At 26.4% G+C, this 16396-nt stretch overlaps 1 protein-coding gene across 3 annotated transcripts in view; it reads left to right on the top strand.

The window, feature by feature from the left end:
* The window catches only part of LOC112596555 (scavenger receptor class B member 1-like), a 90569-nt gene extending 83315 nt beyond the window's left edge, over positions 1–7254 (top strand). For all 3 annotated transcript variants that reach the window (XM_025342307.1, XM_025342308.1, XM_025342309.1), the window contains one exon: positions 5107–7254. In XM_025342307.1, coding sequence (XP_025198092.1) covers positions 5107–5544 — 438 coding nt within the window. In that variant the 3' untranslated portion in view covers positions 5545–7254. The remainder of the gene's footprint in view (positions 1–5106) is intronic.
* The last annotated feature ends 9142 nt before the right edge of the window (positions 7255–16396 follow it).

Raw genomic sequence — 16396 nt, 5'->3', positions numbered from 1 at the left:
ATAATGGTTATGTTATTTGCTACTAGGTGGGAAGGATTTAGTAAAAATGCGTTTATTTCAAAATAGTTAAAATATAATATACTTATATAAACATGTTAAACTTTAATAATAACAAGATATTATTATTATACTATTTTATTTCGTTAACGCAGGTTAATGCTGGTAAGACAGTTTATAGACAACGGTTTTTCAATATTTGTTACATGACTTAGTTCTTGCAAGTGACTTTAAATTTAATTTATTTGTATACAAATAACCTTTGATATAAGCATAGACAGCAAAACAATATCATGTTATCCTCCAAAACATAAATTTAAAAAGTTAAAAGTATTTATATACTTATAATTAGACGTTAAAAAAAAAAAACTTTTCTAAAATATCGGGACTAAAATAGTCATATAATTGTATTATGTACATAGTGTATTTTATACACAGACATTTCTCGATGTTTTGATATCAAAAAAACAACGATTCAACGAGGCTGTGATTGCATGCAATGTATATTGGTACAACTACTGTGCGTGTAGGAGAAACATAATATATGTGTGGCATTTGTCTGCAGCATATGGAGGCACGTGGTTTTCCTTGACATTCGACCGTCGGATATTGTCGTAGGTACGGATAAATAATAATAATTTTTAAACGGTGTTTATTTTATTAAATTATTATTAAACCCACCATATACATCGAGGAATATAATATACAAGAATTTCTATCTCACGGAGTCAAGTGTGAGAAATATTAAATACATGAGAAAACGAAACTCTATTAAACTATTTTTCGACGATCGTGTGTGTGTACGTAAATGCAAACAATTTGCGCGTTCTTACCGCAATACATTTCAAAATGACCGAAATACGCTTTAAGTTTGAGAGAATCAGAACAAGAAGATGTAACATATTTGGGTTCGGGTGGTTAACTTGGGGTCCGATAAGTTTAGTACATATTATTGTGTTATAATCATTAAGTCCTGTAAATAACAATGTGATTCCCTTATTCCCTTATTTTATCGTAAATTATTCGATGTAATGAAAATTACTTAAAAAGTAGGTAAATTTAGAATCGCTTGCACATAATAAATTATGATAAACTATGATTATTTTATCACTATAATATTTATGGTGTTTCCTAATGACGAACAATGTAATAAAAACTTTATGAGTTGCGGATAAAACCTAATAAGGTAACATATTAATTGCGGACAAATTTCATATTATTAGTTTTTTTATATAACGACTGCAAACATTGGGTAATTATTGTTTAATATTAACGGTTGACATTATTGGACGGATTATTTATCAGAATTAAGATTGCGTCAGTGCTTTTGAGATGGCCGTCAAAAAATATTTTAAATTAATTTGACGAAAAACTAACAACGATAACTTTTATAACAAATAATTACAGTATATTTAGTGAAAAATTTAAGAGTTACGTGTGATTGACAGTTCTATGTTTCGTTTTCATTTAATAATGTGCAGTGAAATTCAACAGTTAGCATGTACCAAAAGAATGTGTAATGTATTTTAAAAATTGATGTATACGGTGTTCAAGTAGAAAATAATTTTGAACATAACTATGCAACCATCGAAGAATGATTATTTGTATGGCAGAAGGTAGGGAATGATATCAAGCGCAATGAGTAGTAGAACAGTTATGTGAACGTTACAGCAAAATCATACATTCTGAGATTTGAATATATTAGACACAAAAGATATAAATTTAATCCGAAAGAATATATTTTACATTGCTCGTATTAGTAAATATCCAAAATTATCCAAAACTTTTTTGAAATCTTATATGCCATGGTACCCGACGTAGTCGATAAATTATGTTTACGCAGCTGACTGACTGTACAGCTATCATGTAATACATGATATTACAAATTATATGTTTATGAACTACATAAAAACAAATACTGTGATGTTTCCTCCAAAAATATGAACAGAGATTTTTTTTTCGATTTTATGCTAAGCTTAATGGTATGTTTTATCATATTCTTCCTAATATATATAAATTAATCGAGAAATTACATTAAGTATAGACTGGTAACTTTATGAAAATGAATTTGACTGCTGTGTGAAATTTAAAACGAGCGATAAAAAGCTGTCGAAAATGAGGCATTTATCAACAACCAATTATTGCAATTTAAGTGATGAAATCAATAGATTATTATTTATACAAGTTGTTCAAAAAAAAAAAAAAAAAAGAATAATGTCACAAAATCTATAATTTTTATAGAAATTAAACATTCACAATTTATGACGATAATAAGTATTTTATAAAACAAACATTTTAAGAACAACGATTACTCTTTAACAAAACACGAATATTTTTTTAACCCCACCTATCTACGACTTTTTTTTTAAATATTTGTACCCGCAACTCACGTGGTTTTAATTAACTTTATGTCTGTAATTATAAAATTGGCCTGAATAATTCTTCTACAATTAGTATATAGCTAATATTATAGTAGAGATTATTATAATGTCATATAATGTATAATCGTCATTTGGTAAATTTAAAATGTGTCTTTTATGTTTTTTAAACAGAACTTCAAAGTTATTTTTTTAAACATTATAAGATTCAACGGTATAATAGAAAATATTAAACAATTAAACAAACAAACAAACAAAAAAATAATAATAATGTGTATAAATCAACAGTGCTTAAAATAAACGACAAATAACAAATGAACAATATTTAAATTAAAAAAATTATATATAAATAGTGTTATTAAAAATAATGTTACCTAGTTTTTTTTTACGCTTAGGTATCTATACCAAATATCATTATTACAATGATAACTTTTAACCTTGTATGATACATTTTAATCCAGATGAATTTTATGAACATAAATTAATATTTTATTGTTTTTTTTTTCTTACTAAATATTAACTCATGCCAAATATTTTAGTATTTAGACTTATTTAAGATAAACAATTTATCACGAGTAAAAATTCCAAAAACATAAAGACGATATATATATATATATATTTTAGAATTTAAACACTGTTTTTTAAGTCATTTAACCTAAAATTATAGAAAAACATAAATATTTTTATTATTTTTTTTCTATATTTAAAAATTGAGAATGAATATTTTACAATAGTGATAATTAAAATACAAAATACACAGTTTACAATTTATCAGAGTAGTCTGGAGCAAGTCCGGGTAAAATATAACGATATAAATAATTAAAAAATAATTAAAAAAAAAAAAGGTATAAATTGAAACAGTCGCTGAAAATTTTGAAACTACCAAGATGATTTAATTATTGATAATTTTTTTTCATCCCACTGTAAAAGTGGGCTTAGGAACCTAATATAATATTCAGTGGGTATGTAGAATGTTTTAATAGAATCGATTTAAAAAAAAAAAAGAAATTGTTTTTTCCTTATACACCTTCACACGTCTAAAACGTCAAACTGAATACCGTCAAATCAGCACAAATTAATCAGTATTCTATCTACATTTTAACGCTTCACGTTTATAGAACAAGCAAATATAAATGTTGACCGTCTGCATGCAACCAAACTAAGTTTCTTACAGGAATCATTATTGACGTAACGACTTATACTATACACAGTGCTGACATGGAAGACTGTTCATGAATTAGAATAATTTTATTATGCTCACTATAGCAAACCGTCAAACGTTATACAAACTAGTTGGGGCACAAGGATGTTCGATAATAATCAAAGTTGTCTGACAAGTGGGTCATAAGTGAATATAAAATTGAATAAATTAATGTTGTTAATTATACATATTTGAATTCAAAATTATTTTATTATGTATTATTCTCAGTGCATTATAATATTCGTAAAATTATTGTTTTTGTTTTCCATGACTTTCGTGACCTCTCATAATGTCTGAAAAGATATGATATGTACTTTATTATAGTCCGTCATATAGTATGCTCAGAAACCAAAATTTAAACTCACTGACATCTTGAATTGAAATCAATATACAATATTGAAATGAAAAATGTATTTAATAATTTATATTTTTACCATATAGTTATTCACTGTAGTGAAATATTAGAATAATTATAAATATGATTGATCATACATAATTATAATATGTCGTAACGAATTATTTATAGTTAATATTGTAATATGGTCCAAATCACACGCTAGGATAGATAAATAATTTTAGATATAAACTATTTTAAAATAGTTATTTTATCAGTTGTTTGATAGTACATTAGTTTTTGGATATAAACGAAACATAATTTTTATAATATGAGTAGTATTTTTTAGTTCTTCCTCTAACTCTAAAAACAAAAAAAATCAATTTAATAACAACAATAATATCGAGTTAAAGAAAATTCCAGTTTTAAGATTCCAAACAGTAGTAAATTTAAAATATTACTAACTACATACTATCAAAAACGTAAAAGAGATTCGAGATAGACTTCAAAAGAAATCCTTTTTTTTCTAAAAGATCTATTTTTTTTCCAACAAACTGATAAATAGAACTTTACGATAAAGATTTGGGTTCATTGACTGTTTAGATTTTACTAAGAACTTTAACTTTTAAAATATAGCAATACGAGTATTTAGATGCTTCTAAAAAGAAATAAATATAAATATGTTTGTATGGTCCAAAGTATGCATGATATTAATCAAGACATAAAAATCCGCTTCTAACATACCAATCGTATAAATTGATAGGTCGGTATGATAGAATGTAAAATATTCAATGTTTTTTATATACCTACATATTTATATATTAATATTCAACCGCCTAAATAATACCTAACGGCACTCCTCACAAGCGGAACGTATAAAACGAATAATTTACGTTAATATCGGGCAATGTCCTAACATTATAATGTCGTTAAACATTTTAGAAATAATGATTATTATTATTGCAGCAATTAGTAATGTATTCAATCAATTATTTTAAATTATTTTTTTATTTTTTTTTTTTTAAATTTGAACTACAACGATGACTTTAGCTGCGCAAGCGGTTTACGTTGAATTAGAATAGTGATTTAATCGTACGCAATTCTTAAAATATCTTTACTACGATGTAACTATATAGACTACCTAACTACCTACTATAATATGTTGCGAAATAAATTCACACTCGTCTCGTTTGCAGGAAGTGAAGAGCCTGCCCAGCTCGCTGAACGCGCTGATCTACCTGTGCTTCAACGTCGGACCGGTGCTGGTGAAGGCGGTCGTCGCACTGACGGCTTCCGTGGGCTTTTTCCTGGTCGGCCTGGCCGTCAAACGGTTCGGCCGAGGTCAGCAGAAGCAGCAGCAGCAGCAGCAGCAGCAGCATCTCGTCGTCAACGGGTCCGCGACCGGAGACCACGAGAACGGGCGTTGCAAAGGTCGCGAAGACGACGACGGCGACGGCGACTACGAAGACGGCGGCGGCGGCGCAGAGTCCGGCGGGCTGATCGTCAAATGCGGGTCCGCGTCCGGACGGTACGGCGACAAATCGTACTTGCCTTTGCACCGGGTCACCGTTCACGGGTCGTCGTCGGTCGTCGTCGACTACGATCAATCGCAGGACTACGCGAGAGGCCGATGACGATTAGACGACACGATAAACATATCCGAGACAGTGATAAAGATGCACTGCTCCCTTTTTACGTATATTATTATGATGTTATTGCGAACGGTCCTTAAAATATTATTATTATTGCCGCCGTCGCCGCCCGTCGTCGATATCGTTGCCTTCACGCGCGCCTCATGCACACACGTCGTACCGTCATTTATATACGTTATATATTTATTCATCACCATAATTATTATTATTATTATTAATATTATTAGTATTATTAGTATTGTTATTATTGTTATTGTTATTGTCATACCATATTATATTATTACCGTGTATACCAAGACACGCCTCGGGAGTCAGACCGTGTGTCGAGTCGGGTTGCCTAGCCTAACCCGACCTGCTAAAACCTATATTGTATCATAATGTCACTGATATACCTGCCATGTTTACTGTATTTTCTGTCCCGTCTAACCTTCGATCCGGTCTAGTGCAGCGAAGTTCGCGAGAAAAAACACTGTGGATCTGAAATAGTGGTGCCCAGTATAAGTGTCGTATATTATTGTATAGGCATACACTCGTCGCGTCGTGAACGCATATTATCGACTCTCAGCGCTGTCCCGGTCACTCCAGGTAACCGTGGTGTTCAACTTTACGCGAGAGGTTGTTTAAATTTTTCTTTTTTACTTTTCCACATTATGTTTCATCGGGAATTCGGTACAACGTATTTCACCATCTCTGTTGTACCGTCCTTCACTCGTGCTATTTCTGTAATTGTATCGGTATTTTTTTTTTTATTTTTTTTTTTTTTTTGTTATTCCCGATAAAAATGTTCGTTAGTAATCGTCCGACGTATCAATATATTATAACACAATATTAATTTTATTTAATCAACGAAATTTATTTCCTCGTGTTGACAGTCGTATAAACTCAAAGCTGTCGTACATAAAACGCCCCATTTCGTCCAGGTCGGGTATACTGAAGAAAAAGTCAGGAAATCGTTAAATGTCGATAAAAAACTTCAGCAAAGCGATATTGCATCGTTATATAGGTAGGTGAGTATGACTCCTGATAGCATAGATTTCGATATTATATTTTATTATCAAATATATATATATATATATATATATATGGATAATACATATATGTTCCGCGATGTGATTACGATTAAAGGGGCGTGAAAACAACCTGAACGTTGACACTGCAACGACGTCGCCCCTATAATATTTATGTATATAATATGTATATACATTATACACGGTGCATACCTTTCTTTTTTTGTTTTTGGACTTTGACGATCGAATCCACCTACAAACGCTAAAATAATTCATTTCAATTTCTGGGGACAGCAAGGTATACATAATACATATTATATAGGTACTATATAAATTCAATGGAATCGCCACCTCTATCGCATATACTACGGACGATCGAAGTTCATGCCAAAAAACTATTGATACATACTATCTAAATGTATAATATATCAAATACCTGTATAAACTTACTTTGTTGAAGAATGTTTTCACGCGAGAGATTTATCGAAAAGTTTTGGAACATCATCTCCGCGCATAATACTACCTCCGTACTATAAATGGTTAAAACAATTACGTTTCACGCGTTTACCTTGTATTTAAATTAAATAATACTATCATATTTAACACAGCTTTGTGCAATCGTAATAATTGTATAAACTTGTGTTTGTTTAAGAAATGTATTTACCACGAATTAAAATGCATTTTTGTGGCAAATTTATTAATGTTCGTGTGTTTTTTAATTAGTATGAAATATTTGTTAAAAAGTATATATATATATAAATAGTTGTTTTGTATATAAAATATATTTTATTGTATATATATATATTGTATGATTTATGATTATATTCATTAAAAATAAAAACAATTGAGATAATGATGTTAATTACAAAATATTTAGAGTTAACATATTACTATTTAACAAAAATCAGTCAATACTAATTTATCATCATATAATTATTATGTAATGTGCATAATGAATTTTTTTATCGCACTTTATATACCATATTTAAGAGAAAATAAATACTAGTTTCTGTTATTACCTATCGGTAATTCATAATAATAATGTCCATTTTAATGCAGTTTTTTTTCGGTAAAACATTCTAAGATTAGCATTTATTTCTATACGTTATTCATATTAATTTTTGTAAATACTCACCTTTAAAACATTTTTTAGTAATCTGTATTCGATTAAATTTTATTGAACTTCTTGAAAATTAAAACGATTTTCACATCTAAATCGAAACCGTTTAAAACGAAGAAATTGAATTATGTCTTATGGTTTTTTTAATAATACTTTCTACACATACAATTAAAAGAAACGGTATATTTCTGCATGGTATAATATAGCAGGAAAAACTATATACGTCAAAGCTTTTAGACAAGTAAAAATAAAATAACTATGTTAATTTATATACCACGTTAAAATTTAAAGTGTTTGTTTCCATATAGAATTAGATATATTTTATTTCTTTATTTAAATTTAACACAAATCTTTAAGGACTAAAACGTCTTATGGTATAATTGTGTTTTAAATACATTTATTTTAAATTATTTAAATGAATTTATAAATGGAATCAATTATATTATATTTAATTGTTGTCACGAATCAGTTATTTCAAATTAACTATCGTTAATGTATTTTTTTTAATAACTTATTTTTCCTTATAGAATTTACACATATTACCAACTTATGACTATGCAAATTAATATTTTAAAGTTAAGTTAAACAAGTACGGAAACACAAGTTAAACATTGTATAATGTTAGTAAAATTAAATATGGTAAAATATCATATTTTAAATACTCGAATGGTATTTTTAAATCTATACGTAATAGTATAATAAATCACTAATGGTGCCTACCTACGATACTTGAATAGTGACCGTAACCTAATCATTACATATTACACGTTTATAGTTTACAGTACTTACCGTTTTTATATTGTATAACTTGTTTTCTTAATCGATTTTTTTTTTCGAAAATAATCTGAACAACCCAGATTTGGTCGCTGTTTTATTTTCTATCACATTGCGAGACTGAATCTGACCGATATTAATTTATGTAATATTCCTGTCTTAAAAAAAAATTTAAAAAAATATCATTATCGTATACTAGTGCTTGCTATCTATACAGAAATGGAGAAGGATTGTATAAATCATGTAGATTTATTTATTATTTCCAAATTAACAAACTAGGTACTTGGAATCTATTATTATTTTTGAAAGAGTGATGTGTTCTAAAAAGTTTTTGAAAAAAAAATATTTGGCCTGACTTAACTTTTGATTAAGCCGACAGTTTCTTATTGAAAATAAAAATATCGATTTCAAGAATTTTACAACTACACAAAGTATTAGATTAAAACACTGATATCCTGTATCAATATATGTTAATGATAAAAACAGCTAAAATAACTATTACTAAATATTAATTAGATTTCATTTTAGTTTTGTTGTGTTTTATTTCAATAATTATTTATTTATTTTTTTTAATGTAGTTTACAGTTTCTGCTGACGATGAATGTGGTCCGTATTTAATCGTTTTACAGAAATTGTCTTTTGATCATTGCGTTATTCTACTGTATTTTATAATTAGCTTTAATAATATAAATTTTATTGTCACCATGATTATTAATCACATTAATAAATATTTTTTTATACCAGTGGTCTCTCTATAGACACTTATTTATTTCTAATCTCAATCATATTTTTAAACTGCTATAGTTGGAAAACTTTTGGTAAAATACCAATAACTATATTACAGGAAAACCATGATAATAATAACGATATGTTGACTTACCTTAACAAAAATTAACAGATTATTTTAATATTTAGTTCCAGATAAATCTGTTAAAGAGAATTTATAAAATATTACCTAAGGCAAATTGGAATTAATATCTTGAATCTTATTCAACTGATTTATATCAGAATAATATTATGTGCAGAATGCTTAGTGGGCTCAAATTACAATTACAGTATCGCCTATAGAATAATGTACTTTTTAATTATATTGAACAACGTTTCATTTGAAACAATTTTTCATATTTACATATACTTTTAAAAATTTACATATCGTTTGTAAATTTAATATAATTGTTTTATAATACCTGCATACGTTCTGAAAGCCCGCCAGCACCAACATGTCTTGCGATGTCGGCACTCTGATTAACTCAATTTTAACGCCATGTATACAGATATATTATATATGTGTAATGTGTATATCCGATCGTAGCAGTTTTTCGACCGTTTTAATGGATTTACTTAATTAGTTGACTAGTTCTTGTCTCATCTATATTTTCTGGATCCAAATTAAATATTATGTACACTAAATCGATACATTTTTTGGAGACATAATGTGTGGATCTCGAACTTAGGTGTTTTTTTGATAAACTTCAATCGGAAAAATATTTTGAAAACTAAAAAAAATCGAATGACGGCCATTTGTTTGTTATTACGAGGTCGACGAAACACTAAATAATAATAGTTATAAGTTATAACACATACCTAAAACATGCCGATTTTTACCTCAATTTATAATTCTGGAAATTTCTGAAAAGTACAACATACACTCAATTTTAAATACTTATGCCACTCATTATTTGTTATATGCATCCGTATATTTCTGGACTATGACTGCGATCGAATTTTGAATTTTAATAATCGTAATCGTAATAATATAATATACGATGGTAAATTGTAGAGCTAGTTACATGATTAATAATGCCATCGTCAAAATTATCGAAAGCATGAAAATTATAATATTTAAAAAAAAAGACAATAATATAATCGTTGTTTTACATGCGCAATAAATATTTTATATGGTCCATCATCGTTCTTAAAACGTATATTGATATATCCGACGAACAAAATTGTTAATATCGATATGCGCACGTTATTTATATTGCATTTTAAAATTTAAATATTATAATACGATCACACGTGTTCTAATAAATCGGGTAACTGTACGAAATCTGTTGCTAGAAACGTTTAAAATAAAAACACGGTTAAATCGTTTAAACAGATAAATGTATAATTAATATTATTATCATAACATAATATTTATTTCACTAAAATATAAACATAAAACACTTTTCAGATTAAATGATTAGTTAAGTAATTCTAGAACAAAACATTAATTGGACTAATAACAATTTATATTATTGTAGTTACAATTGAAGTGGTAAAATGGTAGGTCGAAACAATTCTTGTTATAATAGCCACAATATTTACTACTTATATTATTATATATTTTTTTTTTTTTTTTGTTCACGTTAACACATTAGTTCTATATACAAAGTAAAATCACCACGTTAAAATAATTTTCACTAAATAAAACAAATACATATGTATATACAATATTATTGTTTGTATAGCTTTCAATAAATATTATTTATTTTTTTAATTTATTAAATCAACCGTGTACTTGCATTTTGGATTTAACGGAATTTGAGTACACGTTTGCTCTCAGACTTAATCAAACTTCATAAATATAAATCTTCTGTAAACACATTTTAATATAGTATTCAGATAATTTAAACACAATCAAATCAATTTTTATTAAATGAAAAAAATTATATTCTGTGGTTTATTATAGACATATGAAAATTACGTTGTTCTGATTGGATGGGAAATTGTTTTTGTTACTAGGTAAGTTGAAAAATAATCAAGTAAAAAATATGTGTTTAAGTTAAGTCATTAGTTATATCTTATATTATTTTTCACCACATTATTGAATTGAAACTTATTAAAACAAAAAATATACTAAACAAAATTGAATTTATATATATTATGTATATATAAGTATATTGTTATTAAAACATATTTATTGGCTAATTCATATTCCTTAGTAGTTGAAAATATCTAAGGAGTCAAAATTTCCTTAACACAGTAATCAAACAATAAGAACAACAACAACAAAATATTATAAATAACTCAACTTTTAACTATAATCTTATATTTACCTATACTAATAACTAGTGTTTGTATATATGTAACATTCACGTAAAAATTATTCCATAAAATAATGTTCATATATCAATAATCATAATTGGCTGTTTTGCAAATAAACTATAATGTACGATTTATTGGTTTTTTGTTTATTATAATACTCTAATGATTGAAATTTGAAATAATTAAAAAAAAAAAAAACATATAATACATCAATTTATATAATTATACGTATACATAAATATATAATTGTTAATACTATTTTATAATATTATACAATTAATCTATTTTAATGATAATATGTTCTACAAACATACGTGGCGTATGTCTAATAAAGTACATACAAAAAAAAAAAAAAAAAAACACATAACCATTACCCTCTTAAGTTATCAAGTGATATGTCTGTTTGTAACATGTTAATACAAGTTATAAATTACTAATACTAATACTTTAAAAAAGTTGCTTGAGACAAGAGAATAGGTTTATACTATAATTGCATTGACTTATTATTTAATAGCGTATGCATTTAAACTAGGTATATAATATTATATTATTTTTGTTACATAAAAATATTACATTTATTTTTCATCATTATTTCTATAATATCACATCATGAATAATTTTTGATATGTTTTCGTTTATTTGACAATTTATATTTTATTTACCTACATAACTACATACAACACTCGGAGCAGTGTATTAAGTACAAACATATATTGACTTCATTACGTTTTGGTTATGTCGGCATGCTAAAAACGATTATCACAACACAGTTGTTGTACGCGACAAAGTAATAGTGTTTTAGAATATAATATAACGTTATCATAATATTAGTAAGCATAATTTTACATTTTAATGATATGTTCAGAAGATATGTCATGCCTTGCAGTAGGGAATAAAAAGATACGATACAAAATATAAGTTTATTATATTTTATTTTATCGATCGTTTCGAATTTATTATTGTTTGTCTGTGTATTTTTTTTTTGTTTTTTTTTTTACGCCCAAGATGTGTTCATATCATATAATAACGGTTATGTACACTTAATATTTAAAATACATTTAAATACCATACAATAAATAATAATTACTTTTTAATTCTTTAATTGCAATCACGTAGCGGACGGATACACCTATTTTAATGTTCCACAATATATCTACCAAATTTTACTGCGTCATATCGCCGATTTCATAATTCTAATAATAACATATATGGATAATTAATTAGTGATCAAAATTGGATTTTATCCTTGTATACAGATAGTTTAATTATGATAGTTACCTCGAGGCATTATATTGAATTATGACGTTTGTTTAAATGTAATCATCTCTAAACAGTTGTAAAAACAGTACGTTTGATCAGATATTTTTGAGTGTAATCGATAAATTCAACACACTAGTAATAATTGTTGTATTCAACCGTTATAATAATATTATGGTTGATAATAATTGAGATCTTTTTTTTTTTTTTTTTATTTATTTGATGGACATAGGTAGCAGATTGATGTATGACCATAGTGAGGGGAGAAACAATCGCATTAGATAGCTTTTATAACTCAATAGAAATATTGAAATCACAAAACAGTTTGTTGGAAAATATGGTTTTTAAACGATTGGTCGACCAAAAGTTATGAATCATCTCCGAAAAAAATCTAAAAAGTTCAAGTAACTTACTGAAAGTGTATTTTTTAGTGTATAATTAATTAAAATAATTTGTCATTTTTTATAATTATAATAATGAGAAGAAAATATGCAGCAATTATGAAAACATAACAACAGGCGATTTTTATCGCAGGACTGATCATAATAATAGTTCCCAACCACTAAAGTTTTCAAAATAATATTATACAATATACTTCTAAAAATAAATTATTATGAATAATAATTAATTTTAAATCGTGAGTTACATTTTATTCACTAATGTAACGGTGTTTTCCGAGAGGTAAATAACAGCTATATTTCCAAGGCTGCTACCGACGAATTATTGAGTGCTATTAATTGGTTATTATTTAAAGTTATGTATTTATTTTACAAAAAATGTTCGTTACACAATGCCACCAACAACAAAATTATAGAAATAATGATCGAGATGATCAATAACATGACAATGACACTTGTCGTGTATGAATGTATTGTGATCGTTACAAGAAAGTTTTAATGATCTATATAACAATAATCCGCCGACAACGTATGTATATCGCGCATAACATCATATTATAACGTACAACAATATTATGTTAAAATGGATCCCACATATTACATTTTAAATAGATCAAAACTTACCGAACCTACGGTGAAGTTAAAATATGACTTAGACACTCAGTTGAAGAGTGAAGACCATCAATTTTCAGCGGTTTATTTATTGCTGTACACTAGGTAATCCATTTAACGTATAACACTCATTATTTTAGAAAACACATCTTACATTTTAAAAATATAACTTTTACATAATTTTGAGTCATTAAATAAAAAATATTTTTAAGTAACATAGTATAGTTTTTAATCCTTTAAATAACATAAATTAAACTTTGAATTTCATATTCCTAGTAAGAGTATTACTTGAAATATTTCAATTTATAAAAACTAAATAACAAACAAGTAGTTAATATCTATAAGTATTTAAAGTATAGACGGAGGGAGTAGGGGACTAACATTTTCGAGGTAAATACTTCTGTAACACCTAAATACATTTAAATTTAAAATGTTTATAAACTACACGGTCGAAATTTCAATTCTTTTTATGTATATTAAAGAACTCAACAAATTATAAAAATAATAAACACATTTTTTTTTTTTTAAGAGAAGAAATTATGTTTTACGTTAAATGGATCAACCGATATACTTCATATTTCATATATTATAATTGAACCATAAAATATATCATGATTTTAATATATTATTTAGTTGATGTTTTTTTAATAAAAACATCAACTTATTATTTTTTTATCATTTTAATTAGGTATTAATGTGATGGGATAGGTTTGTTAGTGAATGTTTTGTATCTGTAGAGTTTTTCATTTTTCATAAATTGCACACATTTACATTATATTATTACTGTTTACTAAAATAATAAATAATTATCATCCATTTAAAAAAAATTTTCGTATTTAATCAGTTGTTAGGTGTTCAAAATTCTTTTAGCGTTTTCAACAAATAGGATAAAATATGAATTTTATATTACAGGTATCTTTATTTAAATTATTTAGTGGAAAGACTATTTTCGTTTACTCGTTTACTATGATAATAATGATTTGTATAACAGAATGGGGCTGAAATAAATGGCACGCGATGTCTAAAAAATTTATATTTCTGAATGTGAAATAACGTTATTTATACTCACGAATGATTAAATCCATATAATTTGACCTGTGTTCATGTACTAACACATTCGTATAATATTAAGTGTTCATATTTATCGTTGATTTAAACTTATTTTTTATAATATATTGCGGTATTATACGTGAACAATATAATAGAATCAAACAATTGACAATTAATTGAACAATTCATAGCATATTTTTACCATGGATAAAATGTATTTCACTGTGTTGGTACTAATTATTTTTTAGTGCTTAAAATATACACATAGTGAAGCGTTGTTAATACCAATGTAAAGATAATTAAATTATTGGAATATAAAAATAAATCAATAATAATAATAATAATTTAATGCAATAAATAATATAATACCTATATAATAATAATTTATCTGAAAATTCTCTCCATAATATAGTTTATGATTTGATTAGTTTTGATTCACGTATATTGTATGCGTATTACTGTATTAGACAGAAAAAAAATCCAATTTTGATCAAATACTTAAAAAAAAAAAGTTAATTCACTATGGTGTATACTGTATAGGATATTTGTAACTATATATTGATTATATAATATGCATTCTTTTATCACATATATCTTTAACTTTATTTTCATATCAAATTCATCACAAATTGTTCGTATCACCTATCTATTTAATTCTAAACCATATACTATATGAGTTTTATTTGGAATGTCAAAATGTTGTCCTCATTTTATGAGCATTTACTAGCGATAATTTTGGAATACCTTTAAAATATAATATAAGCAGTTATATACTGGTTGTGTATTATAGAACAATTATTAGCAGAGATGTTCTCTATCTAGTCACCTTACGCTCTGCGTGCTATAACACCCCATAATCGAGTTAAGAGATATTTATGTTTATAACACGTCATATTACGTGTTAAATATGGGCTGGGGGACGAAATTGTAAGTTAGGTTTGTTCACACGTTCCATATATAATATAGTTCCCCGCTTACAAACAGGGCTCGTGACTTATAGAATTTGCATGTTTGTTTTGAGACACCCAAGTGGGTTATAAATTTGTTTCTGATACCCAAGTAGTAAAATATGAATTTATAGTTTTATATCTTTTGTATCTTTCGGAGTTTTAATGCTATATTATATTGCTTTTGTATTTTTAACGCTATAATTTACGTTTATGTTGTCATTTCTAAGAGGCAAAAATGTAAAATGTCTGGAAAATCATTGTTTATTATTCGATAAACGTATAACCATAATATATATAAAAAAACGAATAATATAAAAACAAAAATTGAAATATTTATGAATAAAAACTTTTTTTGTATATATATATATATAATATTGACGCTTATCGATGTATTACTTACAATACAAGTAGTTAAAAACATATTAAAAATATAACTGCAATTATTGTGCCTTATTTTGTTAGTTAATAGTTTATGAATATCAGCACTTTTATAAGATTTTTTTAAGAGCATATCATTACGCTTATTATTTAAATAAAGTGCAGATACTGGTATCTCATATTATTATAGTACAGAGTTAAGACATTAAATATTGGTTTCAGTTATTAAGCTAAACATTTATAAATTATAATATATTA

This window comes from Melanaphis sacchari, unplaced genomic scaffold, assembly GCF_002803265.2.
Source record: "Melanaphis sacchari strain LSU unplaced genomic scaffold, SCAv2.0 Contig32_pilon_pilon, whole genome shotgun sequence".
In the NCBI taxonomy this organism is placed as follows: Eukaryota; Metazoa; Arthropoda; class Insecta; order Hemiptera; family Aphididae; genus Melanaphis; species Melanaphis sacchari.
Note: the sequence above shows the minus strand (reverse complement) of the source record. Positions and strands in the feature narration are given on the sequence as shown.